Raw genomic sequence first — 22,193 nt, 5'->3', positions numbered from 1 at the left:
AGTTTCTTATTATGATCTGAATTTTTATTTCTTTCTTTCACAATAAATTTCAAGTGTTGAGGTTTAAATTCCTCCCAAAAATGTCTGTATTGTCGGGATTATTGTCAGGCAATTTTTTCCACTGTTTGTTCAATGAGAACATCAAAAAACATCAATAAATCAGAAAGTACGATTAACTGCAAATACTGTGTGTGGTTTCCTTCTTGTCCTTTCTTCCAGTGTCTGTTTTCTCTGGCCTCCATATAGAAAACCTGACTGCAGATGCATCAAAATGCAGAAATCTCTGCCATTAAGCTATAGTAAAGATTACGTTTAAGATTTTTGAAGGACTGAGGACCCTGGAAAGTTTTTGCATAGCAATTTGTCGGAACCCCAAAAACGGTTTCACAGGAGAACAGAGAGGAAGACCTCACTTCTTCCTGTCGTAGCACTGCCGGAAGTTGATCCTCAGCGACTTGACTTTGGAGCGGCACTGCTCTGGGGTTTTGGAGAAGCCGAGGTCGTGCAGCCGCTCCGAGATCTCGGCGTAAACGTGCCCGTTGTGGATGAAGCCCCTCAGAGCCCGCTGGATGTCCACATCACCCCAGATCTCGATAAGAGCCAGGGTTTCCTCGTCCGACCAGGTGCTGGTCGCTGGTTTGTCTGCCGATACCTCCGGGGACTCTCCATCTGGTGCAGAACAGGCAGCACTGGTTGTAACATTGTGTGACTTGTTGACTCCAAGCAAGTAAAACCTAAGAAAATTCACCTGAGTCTATAGTCATAGGAGAGGTGAACACAAGACAATGTATGCAATTTTAATGAGACAAACCCAACAAGCTTGCAGGACTAAAATGGAGCCAAGAAATGAACTCAGTGAACTGAACTGAATTAGACAAATGTTTTATTTTATTATCAATCAATCAGCTTGCTTTGGTATGAATTGTTATGCAGACGTTTAGTGATTTAACCTAAAGTGATTATTGATTAATTTTTTTCCCATTTTAATTAGTTTTCAGTTTGCAAAAAAAAAAATAAACAAAATCAAACCAAACCCCCGGAAAATAAAGAAGAACTGAGTTCAAACAAAGGCCTCAAACGTCTGAAAGGAATCACATAGATATTGAAGGTGGCTTCAATATTAATGCAATGATGTGCCATAAGACCTCATATTTTTGTTTGTAATCTATTAAAGAGTTGAAAGTCTTAACAAGCTGCAGCAAACCAACGATTGTTATTTTTCTCTGTTCCTCAAAACCCAATCCTACAAGCCCGCAAGGCTTCCTTCACAAAGTAAGATTTGCTCCTGAATTAGAAAAGAAACAGCCTCTCTGCCCATATTTAAAACAAGATGCATTTGGGTGAAAGTTAGCAGATTTTCCTGTGTATTGATGAGGATTTTAAGAAGCTCCTACTACAATAAAAGCAGCACTTTTCAGAGGAAGCAGCTTGCGTAAAGTTTGTGGTCACCTGAGCGTTGGTGGTAATTCTGGGATTGCTGACCTTTCTTGGCAACAAAGCAGAAAAAACAAGTGATGTGGAAAATTTAGAGCCGGCAGCAAATGCAGCTCAACCTTAGCGTATCAAGGTCGTGAGGTTTGATGCTGTAAAACTACAGAGGGATGCTAGTTTGTTGTCTTTAGCTGGATAGGACAGAAAGGGAAGAGGTCGCCTACCTCTCTCTGTTCCAGACTCGCCATTGGAGTCTTCTGATATTTCAATGGAGTCGGTTATGATGGTGGACGACGTTGACGGCTGCTTGTCCAAAATCTGCTCCAGCAGATCGTAGAATTTAAAGTCGACTCGGTCCGTTCCGGATGAGCTGCAGATATAAAACAAGAGTTATGAGCGCCCATGTATAAAAAAATAAAAATATATATATATTTTTTTAAATCACAACGATCAACAACATTTCGGTTGCTTTTACCTCATGTTTTCTTTACACTGGCGGTAGGCGGCTTTCAGCCGTTTGATCCTGGTGTGGCACTGCTCCGGGGTGCGGGAGTAACCGTTGGCATTCAGCTTCTCTGACACCTCAGTAAAGATGTGTCCGTTGTGCGGGTAGCGCCTCAAGCACTGCTGCATCTGAACAGTAAAGCATCTTTAGCATCTAAACAACGTATTCAGTTAATTAAAAACTGGGTTTAGACCAGTTAACCGCCTGGTATGGCAATGGGAGTAACGTAGATCTCGCATGAATGAACTGGGCTCTCTACCTGAGGGTCGCCCCAAACCTCCAGGAGGATGATGGTCTCTTTGTCGGACCACGGCACTTTCTTTCGGTCCTCCTGAACTCCCACAGCAGACTCTGGAGACACAAACATTTAACCTGGGATTATTATCAGCACTTACAGTATGTTAGCAGCTGCATATCCCAGTCGGGGTCAATCAGTTTGAATTTTCCATGTAGAAAATTACTTGGGAGTCTGCAGGGAGAAAGACTATTCACTAGTGGAAAATATTCAGGATTGTTGACATTCCTTCCAGGAGCGGAGAGTCCCAGCAAATTCCACACGTAGATCAAAATGCTGACCGGTCAGAAAATTTCCAAAAATAATCAGAGCGGAGCACACAGAGTTACTTCTGCTGGGAGAAGCTTTGTGGGAATTTAAGCAAAGTTTGCGTTTGCAGTGTTGCTCCTAAAAAAAACCCACCCAAATTCAGGAAAAAAAAAAAAAAAGTAGGTTGGTGCAGTACTTTGAAAATAAACATTGCAATTTCTGTTTCTTCGTAAGGAAACTATGGATTTTAGGGAGGAATGCGGATCACAACTTGGATCTGAAATAACACAGATGGTTTATTTTCAACGTCTTTTGATTGGTTGTTGTGTAAGAGGGATTTCACATCCTGTCAGCAACTTTCAATATGAAATCTGGTTCCAACAGACAACTTCCAGCTCTTTTGCTCAGGATACTAGAAAAATCCTGACAAAAGAGAAACAAGCTCTGCTGGTAATGCCGTGGTTGAAGAGGTCAAAGGTCAAACTGCTTGTGGAGGCCCGTGACAGCCAGAGACTGCTCCTCTCTGGGCCGTTCTGATGAAAGCGCCCCAAACTTATCTACGTCAGCAGATGCCAACAACAATCCTGGGTTCACTGGGAGCCACCTGGAGCAGCAGAGGCTGGAAACCGGCAGCAGCCGTCACTGAGAAGATAAACGTAGCATCTGCGGCCTTGAGAAGACGAGCAAGCTTCAGTAAATTTCAAGCTGCTCTGCTTGTGTAACTAAAGTGCTGCGAAAAAGAGTTTTCTCTCCTCCAGATTTCTTCTGTTTCTGCTTTATTTTCAGGCAATTTTAAGCCAAGTTTATTCTAAATGTAGGGCTAAAATATGGATTTCATTTATTAAAGGGGGAAAAAGTTATCCAAACCCTTAATATGGCTCTTTGTCAAAAAGCAATAACCCCAAAAAGTAGACAAGATCCAAACTAATGCTTAAAAGAGAAGGTAAGATTCCCTTGATTAGAGAGTAATTCAGTGGGTGAAGAATTTAAACCTTACACTATTATCTTATCAAGAAATTAATCAAATTTATCAATAGATAAAAATGGCAGGCCAAATGGGACAGAGGAGTGCTTCTTCTGCATGTTTATTAAAGATAATTATAAACCTTTTACCGATGTTATGGTGACTGAAGGAAGGAAAGTCACCGTCATCGTCCTTCATCGACATGTCGTCCAGCTGCATCACCGACTGGAAGTCCTTGACTAAAATCCTTCCCAGCTCATTGTAAAACTTGCACTGAACTTGTTCATGTCCTTTCAAGCTAGAAAATATTAACAGAAGAAAGGCACATTTAAATATTACAGGGAACATCACACACATTCCCTTCCATCCCTCCCTGTGTAAGTGTGTGTACTTGTTTTGGTAGCACTGCCTGAAGCTGGATTTGAGCCGTTTCAGTCTCGTCTGGCACTGCTCCGGCGTGCGGGAAAAGCCCAGGGCGGCCATCTTGCTGGATATGATGGAGAAAAGGTGTCCCGTTCGGTTCCCTCTCAGGTCCTGCTGCATTTTGTCGGTGCTCCAAATGTTGATGAGGGCCAGGGTCTCCATGTCCGTCCACGGCACACTTCGAGTTCCTACCACGACGAAAGCAGTTGGATGAAAACGACCGGATGAGTCCTGTGTGCAACACGGCCTTACGACAGCATGGATTCCACTTCAACTTTTTTATTTTTAGTCACCTCCCAACCGCAATCGTCTAGGTTTGTTGTTGGGATTTTATAGGACAGATGACAACAAATTGGTGTTTATACCTGAGGTTCTTCAGAATAGGGAGGGTCTATTTATCTATATCTATTTTCCCCATCAACTCAGACCAGTATTTCTAAATTTGTGGAGGATAAATGTTCCCAAAGCATGATTCTGCCACCACCATGCTTCACCATGTGTTCAGGCTGATGTGCACTTTCTTCAACATATTTGCAACATCCCCTGAATCACATGCAGCAAACCTGAAATGAACCTTCCGTTTCAAATCAGCTTTCTTTTTACTTCTCTTTCGTAATATTGAGGTTTGTAGGTTTCAATAGTACTTGAAGAAAAGGAATAACACTTTACATTTCTGAGATTAAATAAACCGAGATTAAAACTAAGGATATGAATGCAACATTGTACCGATTTCTAGCTGCCCGGAGTGTCCAATAAACTGCAAGTCTTCTTCTCCGTCTTGGGTGTCATCGTCGTCGTCGTCGACGACTTCCTCCACATCGTAGGTTATCTCAGGGAGAGACGAGGCGGATGAAGAGCCGATGATCTGCTCAAGCTTTGAGTAAAATTTATGGTCCGGCCTCGAGTTCCCTCTGACGGTAGATAAGGAACGAGCGTTTTTAATGCAGATCACTCACATTTTCTCCAATGCTTCATAAATGAAAGAGGAGGGTTACTTGAGGCTCTGGCGGAAGCATTTCTTCAGTCGTTTGATCCTCGTCTGGCACTGCTCCACAGTCCTCATGTAGCCCCTCTCGGCCATCTTCTGCGCGATTTGAGTAAATATGTGGCGGTTTTTCAAGCAGCCCTTCAAGGCTTGCTGCACCGAATCCTTCCCCCAGATGTCAAGCAGATGGAGCGTCTCTTCATCTGACCAGGGGACCTTTGAGTCCACCAGAACGGGGAAGGAACGTTCCTGAGAGTCTAAAATTAGACACAGCCTATTCAATAGCTAGTTTATTTAAAAGTCTAAACTCTGCATACATGCACGGTACAAACCTGTATATTCTCCCCATATGGAGATCAGGGGAGATTCACCTGAATTCTCATCATCCACTGAGGAATTTCTGCAAAAGCGGGAAATATAAATTTCGATAACTACAAACATAAAACAGTATTTCACGTGTTATTTAAGAAATGAACTTAAGCGTGTCTGTTTCTCTTACAGAACGGCTGAAGCCTCGGCATTTTGCTTCCTGGGAACGTCCACGCCTCCACTCAGCTTCCTCTTTCTTGAGCTCTGGGAGCCCAACAAGCTGGGGGTGCTCTCGCTGGCCTCCGAGTCCGAGTCCGCCCCCTCGTTGGAAATAGTGAGGTCAATGGTTTCGTTGCACGGCCGCGTCGAGCTCTGCATTTTCCGTTCCTGAGAAGTGGTCATGTTCCTGACCTGCAGCTGCCAAGCGCCGGACTCCCGCTCCTCCCTCAGTTTCTGCCTCAGCGTGTCAGAAGCCCTGTTGCTCGGCTTCTCTTGGCTGCTGGTGTTGCTCGCAGCTCCAAGATGTGCTGGAGGGGTTGAGTCTTTAGCTAGGGCAGGAGACTCGGAGGTGGCTTCAATAACAGGCCTGGTTCCAGGAGGCAGCGAGAGGGAGGAGAGGATGCAGTCATCCATTGGTAACAGTTCTGGATCTGCAGGGTAATAATAATGTTTTTTAAAACGTGACCACAGTTTGGTTGAAATTTAGCGTTTGGCTTTGATAAATCAAAGTCCCACCTTTTTCTTCAAAATGGCCGAGGTTCTTGTGGTGATCAAGTAAAGCCTTCATGTCATCTGGTGGGAAAAATGTTCGTAAACAGTCTTCAAGAAATGTAGGGACGTCTGTCAGCAAAGCTGCCAACTGAGAAGAAAGATTACATTAGTGCATTTATTACACATTCACATTGTTTTTTTGTTTGTTTGGGGTTTTTTTTTTATAGCTGAAAGAAACAATTGTCTTGCAGCTTCCAGGACGCCCGAGACCATGAAAACGTCACTGGATTGTGGAAGACCTGCAGATCATCACAGGACTTCCGTCCTAGGCACCTGTACTAAGAGGTTTCTTTACAATTTGCAAAATCCTCTACAATCTACTGGGTCTTATTTTATTTTTAATGTTGTGGTGTTATCTTAGTCTGGTATGAATGCGGTCGTAGACTTGATTTAGATGCACTGCATTTAAATTGCATTCAAAATCATCGAATTACACTCAAACAGCGTAAATTTAAAAGATAGGTATAATCACTGTTGCCTATTTAACGCACTAATTTCCTATGTTGAGATGACTAAAAGGCTTTGTGATTGTGTTTTTCTCTAGGGATTCTCTGCTAAAAAAGAAGGATTATGAGGAAGAGTCTACTGGGACAGTGTGGCCGATCTGCTCCCAGTTAACCATCCTCCACCTTTCATCACACCTGAGCCCTCAGTACTCAGGACACATCGCGCAACTGAGCGCTGAATTTGGATTAAAGGAGACAAAAACGTGTTATATTTGGCTTTGGACCATCGATATATTGGAGTCAAATGTAACATGCTGAAGCTTTGTTTAATATAAGTGGTTAATAATGTCTTCTATGCTCCAGCTGAAGTAACAAAGCACCTGGTTGAAGTCTGGAATAGGCATTAGCTCATCCAGTCTTGATATGAACTCCCACACCAGCATCTCGAGGGCAGCGTCATACTTTGGGCCGAAATACACCGGGAAGATTTCCTGCAAATGAAATCCAAACATCAAAGACATAAATCTGTTTAACATATTCTGAAAACTTGAATTTCTCTGAATCCACTAGATCATTTTTAGTATAACAAGGAGAAACATTGCAATCAGCGGTTTTAGGCAATTTAACAAGAAGTGCAGCACAGAGCATCAGTGGAGGATTTGACCTTTGCTTCCCATGTGAAGGCGATGCTTAATCACCAGTGAAACACCAGGAAGAAAAACCATCAAACATTTTGTTTTGCATCATTCATATACGCTGTTGTGTGCATGGGCCTTTTTCTAAATAAAACTGTTATGAAGAATGAGAATATTTACAAGTCAAATGTGGCAATAATTACAACCCAATGTGGTCGTCAACTCTTAGATTTTTGGTGTTGTGGGGATATAATTGTGTGGCTTCAGCAGTTTTATGCTCTGGGCTCCAAAATGTGGCCTTAACAGTCCAGCGCTCTATAAATCATCAGTGCGTGAGATGGAGGGATGCAGAGCGCACATAAGGAGCATATACTCAATGCCCCTGCAGCGTAGCAGCGTGCTACGTGGATGTGTGCTACGGCTGCTGTGATAAGATGATTATTTTTAAAAAAATATGTACATTTGAGTATGCAGGTGCTTTTCTGTGATTGGTGGAGCCACAAGATGGACAAGTACAGTTACCTAAAAGGACGGCTGTTATCCATCCTGTGCTCATCTCAACCTGAAGCACCTCTGTGAACATCTTTAAAGCCGAATGTTACGTTGAGGAGTTTGTAGGAATGGACTGTCCTTTTTCAGACCTCCTGTTTATCTTAGTTAGGAAGATAAACTTATCTTATTGTTTGATTTATTGATTTTAAATACGTATGTTTGGTTAATATTTCTGACAGTTTCCTTTTAATTGTTCACACTGGACTCACACCCGGTTCCATTTAAGTGTTAAATATCTAAATCTAATCTAAAAACACGTCAAAGATAAATTATTGTAAATTGTTCAACTGTGCGTTTTAGCTGCTGGAGGTCCGATGAAGACGGACCATTTTCATGTTGTGGTCTAAATTCAATACCTTAAAATTCCTGTTCATTCCCGAAGAAAGTTTCAAACTTTTAAACATGTCCTGAAATTTTGCAACCCTAATGAGCCGTATCAAAACAGAACGAAAACATGCACTCAGTTTGCTAAAGTATTGAACTCCAGCGAACCGAAGAAAGCATGTGATGAGCCAAACGTAACGTTAGAAAATAAATTTAAAAGCTATGAGCGTTTTAGGTAACGTGCTGGCAGAGTATTACAGTCGCTTCCTTAACATGCAGCAGCAGCATATTAATCTGCAGAAAGTCCAGTCGTAACACAAATCAAAAAGTGAGTCAACTGCTATATAAAAACCATATGATCATTTTTATTTATTCACTGCAACTGAAAAGTACTAAAATGTCAAACCTATCCATAGCATTCATTTAAAGAAAACAGAAGCCGAAACATGTTATCCGCAAATCTTGACATAAATGGAACAGCAAGCAAACAAAGTGAGAGGTCTTACTTGGAAAAAATATTTTCTCTCAGACGGATCTTCAAGTAACGAGTGCACCAGCTCTACAAAGTTCACCTCAGACTCCTCCACCTGGTTTATGGTTACCTTAAAAAAGGGAAAACAACAACAACAACAAACAGATATGGAGTATATCATCTAAGTATAAAATTGCAGATGTGACTCAACTAACTGGGAGTCCTGGTTTGCTCACATGGTGATCCTTGGCTGTGCTGACCGGAGCTTTTATTCTGTCCAGATGTGGCTGAATGGTCTGCATGTCCACTGGGTGATCTCCTCGGCAGAGCTCCAGGACCAACTAGTTACACAAGGCAGGTCATTTTAGCTTTCATAAAATGTTACTACAGGGGATGTAAATACGGACGTGTAGTTGGTTAAAATTAACTATACAAATACAGTACAAAGAACCAAGTTGATGCTGATTTTATGCTTTATTTAAAAACAGCATCAGCAACATGATTGCAGTATTTATTATGCGTCATTAATCAAGAAAAAAAAAAAAAAAAAACCCTCTACTGACCCTGGCCCTGAGGCCCAGGATGAGCTGAGCCCTCTGACTGTAGCTCATCAGCTCTGGGACCAGCTCCGTCACCATGGTAACAAACTCCTCGAGCATCCCATAGTGATCCACGAGTCCCCGCTGCACGACTTGCCACACTGCAGCCGACAGGAGCTGCAAGGGTGGGGCCAGGAGCCGCAGATAACGGACAGGGAGATCATTACCTAGAGACAAACACGACGACATAAACGCCTCAAAATATATTTAAGAAGTTGTGTAAAATACCCAAGAGCTCAGCAAATAATTTAGAAATGCATACGTGATCTTTACAGTTTTCATTCAAAGGAAAATAATGATAATATTTGAGGCAATTGGCTCAAGATATGTTAAAATGTGCAATTAAAATCCAGCTTTACACAATGTTGCTGTTTTTTTTTTTACTTCTTTTAATTACAAAAACAAATAAGTACATCCAACGACACACACCAATGACACACACCTTGAACTTTTCCACATTTTGACATGTTGCAAACCTCTCTAAGATTATAAGAGATAGACAAACACAACTTTAACAGTTTATGTAAGTGCAAATCTGGAAACTGTGGCATATATTTGCCCTGACGGCCCTTTACACAGGCACACCTAAGCAAAATCTAGTTCAACTAATTGCCTTCAGTGTGTGTCAAATATTAAAATGACAACATACAGTATGTGTCTCCGTCACTCTGAGACCTTTAACATTTTGGCACAATGTATTTGTGTCAGGTGAGAGCATCTGCTCGGCTGATGATATCTTTGCGATGTACCGTGCATCTAAAGTGTCAACGTTAGCAAGCGACACCCAAAGCGAGACGTGGTGGTGGCAGCGTCATGCTGTGGGGGAAGCTGTTTTCAGCAGAGACAAGGATTGGGTGAGGCGATTACACAGAGTAATCCTGGACTTCAACCTTAGTCTGTGGTCAACAATGCTACACACGTATCCATACATGCATGCAAGATTAATAGCATGTTCGTATGTAACTCAGACCTAAATACAACTGGTACTTAAAGCTTGCAAAACGCTTGTAAAAAGGGCAGAAGTTCAGCTACCAGCAGGACAACGACCCTAAACAAAGGTTTAGATAAAAGCATAGTCATGTGTTATGGCCCAGTCAAAGTCCAAACATGAATTAAATCGAGAATCCTGGACGAGGCTTGGAAAAAGCTTTTCATGGAAGCCCTGCGTCCAATGAGACTGAGCTTAAGCCATTCTGCACAGAAGGATTGGCCGTTTTTAAGTGCAAAGCCAGCAGAAGAGCCTGAAAAGACTTGCAGCCGAGGTGGCAATGGAAGACGGTTTCTCCAAAGTAATGACCCGGTGGAGTCTGAATGCAAATGCACATCACACGTTCCAGCATTTTAACAGTGGAAATTTGAAAGGCATTAATCAATTCGCCTTCGTTTCACGATCATGCACTACTTTGTCTTGGTCTATCAAACGAAAGCCCAATAAAAACACGCTGAAATTTGAGATTGTAACCTGGGGAAAAAAAGGAGGAGAAAATATTCAAGAGCTCTGGATGCTAGCAAGATGCATCCACTCATGGTTGCATCCTCAGTCTACAGCCTCCTCCGGAAGCCCGAAATGATCCATCTAGGAGCAAAGCACGCATAAGTGAACTCACATTGGAGAATTACTGCGTAAAATAATGACATGACAGCGTCTAGCACAAACTCCTCCGACTGTTGTACTGAGGGCTTCGTGGAGCTGTTGGGCTTTTGGCACAAATATGGGAGGAAAGAAGAAAAAAAAAAACACTGAATAATGCTGTGATCGGCAAGGAAAGAATATGGCACACAAATATTCAGCCAAACAGATGCGTGCCCCAAGGAGGGGTGGGAATAAAACAGCCTTCACCTCCCATCACTATTAGCAAAGACCGGATTGTATATTCATTAATAATATAAATGGCAGTGATGAGAACAAAAGCAGTTATTTACTCTATTCCTGTGAGTCTCGTAGTAGCCAGTAGTCGCCAGCACAAAATCCGGCATAACAAAACGGTAAACATTTGGATTATTTTGAGGAGGATGCACGCACCTCGGCTGTTTCCACTTTCCGCTCCGCGTTTTATTTCCATTTAGCAGCTGACCGAAAGGGAAAAATGCACGGCCCTGGATCTCGCCCTCGGGTTGTGGTTGCTACAGAAAATGAACGGGGGGAAGGACGGGGGGGTCGGGGGGATAGGGGGGGGGGGAGAAAGACACAGAGAGCAAGCCTTATGAGATAGCTTTATAAATAAATCCAAATTTTTTGATAAGTGTGTCAACCATCTGCGATCGACAGCCCATGAAAAGGAGGCGCGGATTTTCTGGACGCATGAAAAACCTCCTGAATTTCGTCTTGGGCTCGGATTATGAGCAGAACAATGGTTCCTGGTCTCATCCGCCTCAGTCCAGATCATGGCAAACCCTCTTTCCTGGTTGGTTGACGAAGACCGGCTCGACCAAGCAACTCTGCTCATTCACCGCTAGATGGCGCCAAAGGCTCTGTTTATTGCCAGGTTTTATTAGCGCGCTTTAATTAAAGGCAATAATAAAGGAGACGCGACGCTTGAGCGAACGAACTAAATGAGCTAATTAAGAATAAATACATAAAATAACTCATATTGTTATGTAAAAAAAAATCGCTTGCTGTCTTTAGATAAGTCAATCTTAATGTGGCAAGAAAAGAAAAACACCCTAACATGGAATAGTCTTTAAAAAATAGAAGTAATCCTCAACAGGCAAAAAACACAAAACTCTATTAGTGAAAGAAAAGATAATCAGTTTTATTATCTGCTGAGATGTCTACTTGTAACTATCTGAAAAATTGACATTTTATAGACATTTAAAAGTAAGAATGGGGGAAATGTTAAAACTAACCTTACAACTCCTTAAAAAACTGAAAAGAAACAAAGTTCAGTGAAAGAAGAACTCACTTGTTTTTTATTTTCTGTAGATAAAACACAATATAAAAAACATTCAGTAACGTCGTAATGTAATGTTGCGAACTTAACCTTAACCAAATAAAAAGAACTATGTTAAAAATAATGATAAAAACAAACAAAACGGTTATTGAGATGTAATTTTGCCCAGGGAGGCACAGACTAGAGAGTTTTTTTTTTTTTTTTTTTTTACCGTCAGTGGGTATAGGCGCCTCCTGTACCAGTCGCAGTTGATTTGAGATGTTTGAAACTATTTTTTTAATTTGATCAAATCCTTGGTATCAACCTAAATCAGTCAATATAAAAGGAGGCCATTTAGTACCACAGAGACAGTATGCAGAGCAGCCACCACGAACAAAAACGTCCATAAAAGTGTTTGCCGTAATAAAGAAACAACATAAAACGCATATCAGTGCAGTTTCATGCGCATACAAATGAAATGTGCGGTGCTGCTGAAGACAAGCGTCCCCATAGCATGATGCTGCCACCACGGGGTCAGAGTGTCCTCCCACGCAGCAAACTGAACAGGACTTCTTGTGAAAGGCGGATTATTAGAGTCCTCAATGTTCTCTTGGCGGGTTGAGCCACATGGTTCGAATCCGAGAAAAAGGGGACGGAATTCCCATCACCGGTCCAAATTCCTTCAATTTCCAAAAGTCATTAAGAGCGCGTCGCCATTCACACGCTCTGCGCATGTGTCCGATCCGGCTGTGTGTCAAGATGGAGGCCGACATCAAGCAGCGGTCAGTCTGGAAGACGCCGCCCACCCAAAAATAAACCGGCGGCGCGACGGGAGGCCGACGCGGAGAGAAGTCGTCGAAAGCCTGGGAGACGATAAAAAAGGCGTTCGGGATGTATGGAAACCTCTCAGGGACATGTTTGTGAAGACGAAAGAGAGAAAATAAGCACTGCAGCGAAACCGAACCACTGCTTTTCCAGCCGGGAAGTGGGCGACAACCAGAGAGAAGCTGGAGCAACAGCAAAACTCAGATACATACATGAATAAACTGCATGTAATTAATGTGTCGTCTGTTTTAATTTGATGAGATGGATACAAGAAATCGCTCATTGTCATTCATCCACCCCGTGGTGACACCGACACATGGTTACGGTAGCGTCATGCTATGGGAATGCAGAAGGGAACGATAGTCCAAATGGTCAAAGTTCAAGGGAAGCTGGAGTTCAGGCAAGACTAGCATAATCATCAAATACATAGACGTCCATAGCTGGAACATGATGTAAAAAAAAGTGTATAAATACATTCACAAGGCACTGCAGCTATCAGCAAACAAAATCATCCTTGTTAACAACTGTTGTCCAGTTTTAACAACCCACCAAAAATGCACTGAATTGCTGTAACTGACTATAAATCAAACCATAAATAAGAAAATAATGTGTTAAAAGTGAGCATAACATTTAAAAATGTGTTTTTAAATACACTGACATGTTCAATGCACAGTAATATTTATTACAATTCTCCTCAGGTCAGATACTAGGCAGGCAGCCAACCCTCAAATTAAGTTAATATTTCATTGTAAATGAATACAAATACAATTAAACTACACCAGCATTTCCCTGGGAACAGTGAACCTATAAAAAATAACAAAAAAAATTAAAAGATGCATTAAACATCCGAGGGAGTCCTGCAGGGTCCTCTCATTCATCTTGTCATATTGCAGTTGTGATGCCATGCCAATGTATAGTATGTAATTATTAATTAATGATTTATTAAATGAATAAAGTTGAAGTTCCTTTAGCTGAATCTGGGAATCATCCAGAATCTCTGGAATCATGAGCCAAACTTGTCAGTCTTTTGCAAAGGATTTTATTTCTAATAAAGTCTGAGAATTTAACAAAATAACCAAACTTTACAGGTAAATTATCCCATAAATAACTCTTTTCTCTTGCTACTGACGTGCGATCTAACTGATGGAAAAGAAAAAGGGAATATATATATATATATAATGATGAAAATGGGGATTAAATCAGATTAACGAAGAAGCTGCGATGTAATGAAATGGAATACTGAAAAATAACTTCAAAACTAACTAATTAAAAAAAGAACAAAGGAAAAGAGACATCAGCAGAGTCACAATGCAGCAAATGTATCACAGATTAGTCAGTCCTTCTTTAAGATGATGAGAAAACAAATATTAAGGGTTTTAGGACACAGTCCAGATTCGGACCGGCTTTGGAACAAAGGCTCACAAAACGCAACCATGCCATTGGGCCTAACCTTAAGTTAAACCAAGAGTCATAGCTCTGGAACTTGACACTATATGATTACCAAATCAATGTGTTTAAAGGGACAAAAGAAAGGAGAAAGAAAGAGAAAAATCTGCAAATAACTTCAACGGGTCACAGCACACATCAGCAGAAGAAATGACAACGCTTTGGGATTCAGGTCTTGGTCTTATCGGCCTTATCAGCTGTGAGTTTTATTGCAGGTTTTATAGTTTTATAGTCACATGACACGGATTGCCGTAAGTTAAAGCAATAACCTGCTCAGCCAATCAGGTTTGGCCTCCAGGACGCGCAGCGCCACCGCAGCAGGGGCAAATACTCTTCTCCCACCCGCAGAGCGCCAGTTTCGTGAGGTATGGGGCTTTAAAGACAAAGTCTTTATAAAAGACCTGTTTGTTAAATGATAATAATGTGTCATGTGATGATGGTCACATGACATGTGGAGGGGGCGAGAGTGGGGGGGCAAATAAGGGGTGGGGAAAAAGTTTCCATACACAGGAGAATGTAAAATGTATATTTTTTTATATACCCAATGTACCCAACTGAAAATAGATCAATAGCTCCTACACCAAAGAAGATGCGTTTGACAAAAGAGCAAAGAATTGAAATGATACTGATGGCTGAATCTTGAAGCTGTCACATGGTTGTACGAAACTTTAACAGAAAACATGGAACGAGCGTCACGACACTGTGGAAAAACTTATATGTAGTTTCCAAAAACTGGAAATGCTGCACATCAACCACGAAGTGATCCACGTATTAATCTGTGTATTCAAAACAATGCTAATCATATAGAGAACATTATATAAATAAAAACGGTTGTCCAATATAAAATGTTTCTTTTTCTCTGGAAACTTATGGCCCATCCTGTAGATATATGATGTAGATATGTAGAAATAGATATTCAAATCTACATAAGGAGCAGTGCAACTTGTATATACAACATATATGTAACAGAGAGAAAAGTGTGTATGTGAATTTTGCCCAAAATAATAATAATAATAATAGTGTGTGAAAATTAGGGGTTGTTTTTGCTGGTGTGACTATGCAGAACACTGTGGTGAGTCGGTCAGAACTCCAAAGAACGCAGAGTCGTACTCCAGGTGATTCAACTCGTACTTGCGGTTTATTTAGGTAATTGTGTGTGGTTCCTGAAATTAAACAACAATACAGCGTCAATGTCTGAATAAACTGACTGAAGTAGCATCACACATACTGCATAACTGCACATTTCTACATAAATACACGACACAAACAAAATCCACCGTGTATAACTCTCAAGTGTGCACGTGAACAGAGCATGCTATTAATTAAGGGTAAAACTAAAATACTCTGCTAAATAAACAATATTATTAATATGTAACATCACTTACTTGTATTTCCACGCACACACATCAAGGAGTAACAATAAACGGCAAACAGCAAGTTAAAATAAACAAAATGCGAACATAAACTATACTCTCTTTCACTCTACTCTTTTTTTTCTCTTTCTTCGTCTGCATGCTGCAGCTGCTCTAAGCCCCGCCCCTTAAAGGCTCAGCATGGCAGTTTGTTACACAGCCTTTTCCACAGCCGCCCCTGTATTCACCTGTGAATACGAATATCAAGAAAAAGGCTGAATAAAAGGAGGTGATTAATCATCATTAGGCAGGGCAGGTAGGCTGACAAGCCTTGCCACGGGTCGAATGTAAGTTCGTCCCTTTACAGTCACTTCAGCAGATCTGATCCGGGTGTCTGGTCCAGGAAAAACTTGAGAGACTTTACCCACAGGCCAGAGGGCTCGCGGAAACTGGTTGTCCACGATCATAACCACATCTCCTACTTGTAGATTTGCTGATTCAGTCTGCCACTTCTGGCGGGCTTGGAGTCCTGGCAGGTAGTACTTCAGAAAGTTCTGCCAGAAATGGTCGGCTAAAATCTGGCTGTGCCTCCATCTTCTCCTCCCAAGAATCTCCGGGCTGTCATAGATGACTTGCGGCAGCGAAGCATCCCGCCGTCCCATGATGAGATAGTTAGGGGTCACTGGGTCAGGATCTGCTACTTCGGATGAGATGTAACCTAGGGGTTTTGAATTAAGCATCCCCTCGATTTCGATCAGAACGGTGTGCAGCACCTCTTCAGTGACGATTTGGGCTCCAATGATGACTTGAAGAGCAGTCTTTAGCGAGCGAATTTCACGCTCCCAGCAACCTCCAAAGTGTGGGGAACCAGGGGGATTGAAAATGAACTTGATTTGCTGGCAAGCTAGCTGCTCTTTGAGGTCAGGGTGAAGAGCTTGAAATGCTTCCTGCAGCTCACGTTCTCCTCCTCTGAAGTTTGTCCCCTGGTCACAGAGGATCTCCTTGGGTTTCCCACGCCTGGCTACAAAGCGTCTCAGAGCCATTAAGAAAGCATCTGTGTCCATACTCGGGATCAAATCAAGGTGCACTGCTCTTGTAGTTAGACATTTAAACAATATTCCCCACCTTTTCTCATGACTGCGTCGGATCTTGATGGTGTATGGCCCAAAACAATCCACCCCCGTGGAATAAAATGCCGGCTTGAATAGACGCAGTCTGGCTGGAGGGAGATCCGCCATCCGGGGTGGGTTAGGTTGACCTTTCCACCTCTTGCACTCAGCGCAGAATCTCTGATGGCGGCGTACTGCTTCACGTCCACGTAGCACCCAATATCTCCTTCTGATCTCAGCGAACACCCTTTCTGGCCCAGGATGTTGAAGCTTCCTATCATAATCTTGTATGATGAGTTGGGTCAGAGCGTGTCTGGGGTCCAGAACAATAGGGTGAACTTCATCTACAGCCAGGTCAGGATTCCGGCGTAGACGGCCTCCTACTCTGATGAGCCCTGTTTTTTCATCAAACTCAGGTGCAAGTAAAAGAAGACAACTAGATTTGGCAATAGGTTTACCGGCCATTAGCAGGGTGATTTCCTCCAAGAATGATTCCCTTTGGGCTCGTTGTAGAGCTTCCATCTCAGCAGCAGCATAGGAATCAGCAGTGATAGGGTGGTTGGGGTCAGCCGCCCCGTGAAGGTGATGTACGATGGCCTCCAAGTAGCTGTCCCAAGTTTGGTGCTGGCGTGGATCTGGAACACTGGAGCTGGACACAGTTAGACAAACAGCTTGTCGTTTCAGCTCACCTTCAGGATTACTCTGGGGTGGAGGTGATAGGTCAGGCCAGTAACCTGGAGCTAGTTTCAGGAATTCAGGTCCATCGGTCCATCTACTGCCTTTGCAGATGTCTTGGATAGTGAGGCCACGAGTAATATCATCTGCTGGGTTGTCTCTTGAGGGCACATATCTCCACGTGGAAGCTTCCGTCATATCTTGTATTTCTGCCACACGAGTGCCCACAAAAACCTTGTATCTGCAGGAGTCTGAACCCAACCAGGTTAGGACTGTGGCTGAGTCAGACCACAAGGTACAGCTGCGTATGGGAAGAGTTAACTCAGAGCTGACGACTTTGCAGAGCTGAGCACCTGTTAGAGCGGCACACAACTCTAACCGAGGAACAGATTGCTGCTTCTTTGGAGCAACACGAGATCGAGCTGCAAGGAAGGCAACCTCGACTTCTCCTTCTGGACTCTCTGTTCTGAGATAAGCCACTGATCCATATGCCTGTTCAGAGGCATCACAGAATACATGGATATCTCTCATACAGTTGGGCTGGTCTAATCTGTGACTAGTGTAGCACCTAGGCAGTGTGATCTTGTGCAACTGTTCCAGCTCTGCTTCCCATGCATGCCACTTCTGCAGCAGCTCCTCAGGGAGTTGTGGGTCATCCCAATCCCTCTGCTTCTCCCACAGGTGGCGTACAATAACTTTGGCTCGGGTAGTATAAGGCACTATGTAGCCAAGAGGATCATACTGGCTAGCTAAAACTCTATAGATGTTCCTCATAGTAGCCACTGAGCAATCGATTCGTCTGTGTTTGTAAGTGAGGGTGTCAGACTTACAGTTCCAGTGTAGCCCAAGGGCTGGCTCTTGGATGTCGGACTGACCTTGACTGAGCCACAGCTCACAACTGGATGACCTGAGGTCTGGAGGAAGATGGCAGATAACATCTGGATTATTACTGGCCCACTGCCTCAACTCGAATCCCCCATCGGCCAGAAGGTGGCGCAGTTTGTTAATGAGTGTCTTGGCGGCTATTGGACATGTGAGACTCTGTAAGCAGTTGTCCACGTAGAAGGACTTGTTAATGGCAACACGAACATCTTCTTCTGGTTGGCTGTGGTCTATGACGTGTTTCTGCAACGCGAACGTTGCGCAACAAGGGCTGCAAGTAGTTCCAAATGGAAGTACTTGCCACTCGTAGACATCAGGGGGCTTGTCTCGGTTCATGTCCCGCCACAGAAACCGAAGCAGGGGTCGATCTGCCGGTAGGAGCCTCACTTGGTGGAACATGCCACGAATATCGCTGCTGAAGGCCACAGCATGTTCCCTGAAACGTAGGAGCACCGCTAGCAAGGCAGGGCCGAGAGTGGGACCTGGTAAGAGGAGTTGATTTAGGTTGTAACCTTGATGTTGGAATGAACAGTTGTACACCACCCGGTTCTTCCCATTATGTTGAACCATGTGATGGGGTATATACCAAGCTTCACCAATGGTGTCAGACTGATGGTCCACCAACTTCACTACATATCCAGATTCTACAAGCTTCTCAATCTCCATCTGATAAGCAGCAGCTTGTTCTGGCGACTTGGCTAGGCGCTTCTCTGTGCTTCTCAGGAGAGGCAACACTGCTTCTGGTGTGGAGTTCAGTAGAGGCATGTTCTTGATTCGAAGAAGGGGTGTGGCATAACGCTCAACACCACTGACATTGACTCTCACAGTCTGTTTTTGCAGGAGCCCGACTGCTTCGTGATCTTGTCGTGACCTAACTGCTAACTTCTCACTGCGGTAAGGGAGCACATCCATCTGCCATAACTTCTCTACACAGGAGAACAGCTCTGTGGGTGATGATGTAGACGTGAAGAGACAGTGACTCACATTCGTGATGGATTCCATGGCTTGTGCTGGTCCCTGTAGTGTCCAACCGAGGAGAGTCTTCACTGCTGCTGGCCCACCAGGTGATCCCAGTCTGACTGGCTCCACAGGTGTTATGAGGTGCGTGTAATCGGCGCCAATCAGCAACATGGGGCGGACTCTGTTTAAAGGAGGAAGAGGCAAACCTGACAAATGTTTGTACTTCTCCTGGAGTGAGACAACTGGATGGGAATGCTCTGCTAAACTCAGTTGCTCGGCTGTAAAGGCATTCTGGATGCTGTACACTTTGTCAGGGTTGGCTGCTGGGGAAATTGTGAAAGACACAGCCGCCCCGTGGAGCTTCTCCACTTCTTGTCTGACTGTACGAAGAGCTAACACCTCTTTGCTTCCTTTAAGGCCCAACTGTTTGGCAGCAGGCTGAAGCAGGATTGTCCGCTCAGAGCCATCGTCTAAGACGGCATACGTCTCAAGGGACTTGTCACCATTTCTCAGGACTACCTTACTGATCTTCAGTAGCACCTTGCAGTTGTAAACTGGTCGGTCAACATACATGACTTTATTGGCAGAGTTAACAAGGCAACTTTCTGCTGAAGGTGAAACTGATGTTGGTTCCTCCTCTGCTCTCTCATTCACCTCATGCAGCACTAGCAGATGTCTCCTACCACAGGTTTTGCAGGGAGCTTTAAGTGTACACTTTGCCGCTTGGTGATTACGTCCACAACGCCAACACTTATTATTCGTTTTAATCCATGTCACCTTCTGTTCTTTGCTCAAGGTCTTAAAGTTAGAACAGTTGTTCAGGAAGTGCTTGTCGTTGTCACAATAGGGACAGTAAGCCGTAAACTTCTCTATTCCCTTTGACTTGTTGACAACATATCCAGGTGTAGGTGGTGCTGCTACACTATTTGATCCAGATACCTTCTCAGTACCCAGGAGGATAGTAGCAGTCTTACTTGAGAGTTTGGAAGTGCGCTTGGTATCAGGCTTCTTGTTAAACGACTCCTCTCTCCTCGGGGGCTTCATGCTGTCTTCCTGAACTTCCAGCTCATATTCTAGCCAATCAGCAAAGTCAATGAGGGTAGGAATGGCTACTCTCAGGGGATGGATAAATCTCTTAAAGCTGGCATTGAGGTCATAGGGAAGTTTACTTAAGAGTCTTGAAACATGAGAGCCACAGACTAACTCGATTTGACCTCTCTGCCCCAGTTGTTCCAACATGCCTACTAGTGACCGCACGTTGAGGGCAAACAGACGAAAGCTCTTCACATCACCACAGCGTATATTTGGACCATCCATTAACTCTGCAATCCGTTGCACTGCAAGCTTGTGGGGCTGTCCATACATCTTCGTGAGAGCCAACATTGTATCAGTGTAAGGTTGCCTTGAGTTGCAGTAGGAGTCTGCTACAAGTGAAGCTTCTTCACACTGGAGATGATCAGTGAGGATCTGGTATTTGTATCTTTCAGTAGCATCGCCTGGTAATAGATTCTCTAAGGCAATCTTCATGCGTGCAAACTCTCTGGGATCTGGTGATGTAAATCTGGGGATAGTGGGCTTTGGCCCCCTGTATGTGGTCTCTCTCTGTGGCTCATTAAAGCTGGGAACTTGGACAAATGAAGAATCTCTATGTGAATAGGAAGGTGCGCTCTGCTGTGGTGTGTCTGCGTAATATAGGCTATGAGGCAGACCACCAGATGTTTGGGAAACTCTAGGATTAGTGAAATCTAATGGCAGGTTTCTTCGGGAGCTGAATGTTGGATATTGTAGCTGCTGGTATGCTGGAGAATTGGTAGGGGGTTGGTAAGGTCCATAACCACCGCTGTACACACTTTGAGGTGGAGGAGGTGGGAACAGAGACTGATGGGCGGCTGGCTGGGACTGTAAAGCAACCATCAGGCTCTGAAACTGTTTACGAAGCTCAGCGTTTTCTTGGCGCATCTCTTCGAGAGCAGCACTAAACTCTGGAACTTGGCTGGTCTGCTGCTCCCCGGTGACTTGCTCCATAGATTGACAAAGCTCTCGTTCTTGCTCCATATCATCCCTCAAATCCATCATGTCGAAGCTCTGGCTAATGGGTGGTGATGGAGATCTGGCAGTTGGACGCTCTAGTCCGCTTTGCTCATCTGATGGTTCCCCTGCAGCTGCTGTCCGGGATCTACTATGAGCTCCAGGTCCACTTAGGTCATAATCTGACAGGTATGAAGGAACTGACATTCGTCGTTTGGGTCGAGTGTCCAATGCCTTTGACTCTGAATTCTGCATCTTTTAAACAGTAGTCTGCTATCCGGCTCGAAGGACCATTGAAAATTAGGGGTTGTTTTTGCTGGTGTGACTATGCAGAACACTGTGGTGAGTCGGTCAGAACTCCAAAGAACGCAGAGTCGTACTCCAGGTGATTCAACTCGTACTTGCGGTTTATTTAGGTAATTGTGTGTGGTTCCTGAAATTAAACAACAATACAGCGTCAATGTCTGAATAAACTGACTGAAGTAGCATCACACATACTGCATAACTGCACATTTCTACATAAATACACGACACAAACAAAATCCACCGTGTATAACTCTCAAGTGTGCACGTGAACAGAGCATGCTATTAATTAAGGGTAAAACTAAAATACTCTGCTAAATAAACAATATTATTAATATGTAACATCACTTACTTGTATTTCCACGCACACACATCAAGGAGTAACAATAAACGGCAAACAGCAAGTTAAAATAAACAAAATGCGAACATAAACTATACTCTCTTTCACTCTACTCTTTTTTTTCTCTTTCTTCGTCTGCATGCTGCAGCTGCTCTAAGCCCCGCCCCTTAAAGGCTCAGCATGGCAGTTTGTTACACAGCCTTTTCCACAGTGTGTATGTGTTTGTAATGAGATTGTTGTATCCATGTGTTTAGAGCCACTTAGTGGTGTGATGAGTGACTGCATGCAACGGGTCCTTCAGGCGCTCTCTCGGCTTCCCCCACCAGGATCCTGAGGAACTGCTGGTGGAGGGAGGTGCGAGAGAGGCAGCTCTTCGCTATTGTTTTTACTTAGGGTCATATTTTTCTACTTCAACGATTAACGAAATACTGTAAGATCATTTA

At 43.4% G+C, this 22,193-nt stretch overlaps 2 protein-coding genes across 4 annotated transcripts in view; both read right to left on the bottom strand.

Annotated features, from left to right (window-relative positions):
* The window catches only part of LOC102218681, a 28,705-nt gene extending 17,588 nt beyond the window's left edge, over positions 1 to 11,117 (bottom strand). Inside the window, exons 1-16 of one of the 2 annotated variants that reach the window (XM_023350631.1) lie at positions 10,984 to 11,117; positions 8,925 to 9,127; positions 8,598 to 8,702; positions 8,396 to 8,491; positions 6,759 to 6,869; positions 5,897 to 6,020; positions 5,352 to 5,811; positions 5,185 to 5,252; positions 4,863 to 5,109; positions 4,594 to 4,778; positions 3,836 to 4,055; positions 3,594 to 3,742; positions 2,196 to 2,287; positions 1,907 to 2,064; positions 1,656 to 1,801; positions 414 to 669 (exon numbers count right to left, since the gene is read on the bottom strand). In XM_023350631.1, coding sequence (XP_023206399.1) covers positions 414 to 669; positions 1,656 to 1,801; positions 1,907 to 2,064; positions 2,196 to 2,287; positions 3,594 to 3,742; positions 3,836 to 4,055; positions 4,594 to 4,778; positions 4,863 to 5,109; positions 5,185 to 5,252; positions 5,352 to 5,811; positions 5,897 to 6,020; positions 6,759 to 6,869; positions 8,396 to 8,491; positions 8,598 to 8,702; positions 8,925 to 9,127; positions 10,984 to 11,023 — 2,660 coding nt within the window. In that variant the 5' untranslated portion in view covers positions 11,024 to 11,117. Of the gene's footprint in view, positions 1 to 413; positions 670 to 1,655; positions 1,802 to 1,906; positions 2,065 to 2,195; positions 2,288 to 3,593; positions 3,743 to 3,835; positions 4,056 to 4,593; positions 4,779 to 4,862; positions 5,110 to 5,184; positions 5,253 to 5,351; positions 5,812 to 5,896; positions 6,021 to 6,758; positions 6,870 to 8,395; positions 8,492 to 8,597; positions 8,703 to 8,924; positions 9,128 to 10,983 lie in introns of those variants that run through there. The other variant, XM_023350632.1, reaches the window with a different exon arrangement.
* A 4,016-nt stretch (positions 11,118 to 15,133) lies between these two features.
* LOC111611790 lies at positions 15,134 to 21,949 on the bottom strand. 2 transcript variants are annotated; one of them, XR_002754232.1, is made up of 2 exons: positions 15,487 to 21,949; positions 15,134 to 15,264 (listed from the first exon to the last, which is right to left on the bottom strand). XR_002754232.1 is itself a non-coding variant. In XM_023349868.1 (2 exons), the coding sequence occupies exon 2, from the start codon at positions 21,360 to 21,362 to the stop codon at positions 15,747 to 15,749; it is 5,616 nt and encodes a 1,871-aa protein (XP_023205636.1). In that variant the 5' UTR covers positions 21,363 to 21,540; positions 21,763 to 21,949; the 3' UTR covers positions 15,134 to 15,746. The 2 variants fall into 2 exon arrangements, 1 of the variants encoding a protein (XP_023205636.1); XM_023349868.1 differs by having other exon boundaries at positions 15,134 to 21,540; positions 21,763 to 21,949.
* Positions 21,950 to 22,193: the final 244 nt, after the last annotated feature.

Source organism: Xiphophorus maculatus, chromosome 17 (genome assembly GCF_002775205.1).
Source record: "Xiphophorus maculatus strain JP 163 A chromosome 17, X_maculatus-5.0-male, whole genome shotgun sequence".
Taxonomy (NCBI): domain Eukaryota; kingdom Metazoa; phylum Chordata; class Actinopteri; order Cyprinodontiformes; family Poeciliidae; genus Xiphophorus; species Xiphophorus maculatus.
Note: the sequence above shows the minus strand (reverse complement) of the source record. Positions and strands in the feature narration are given on the sequence as shown.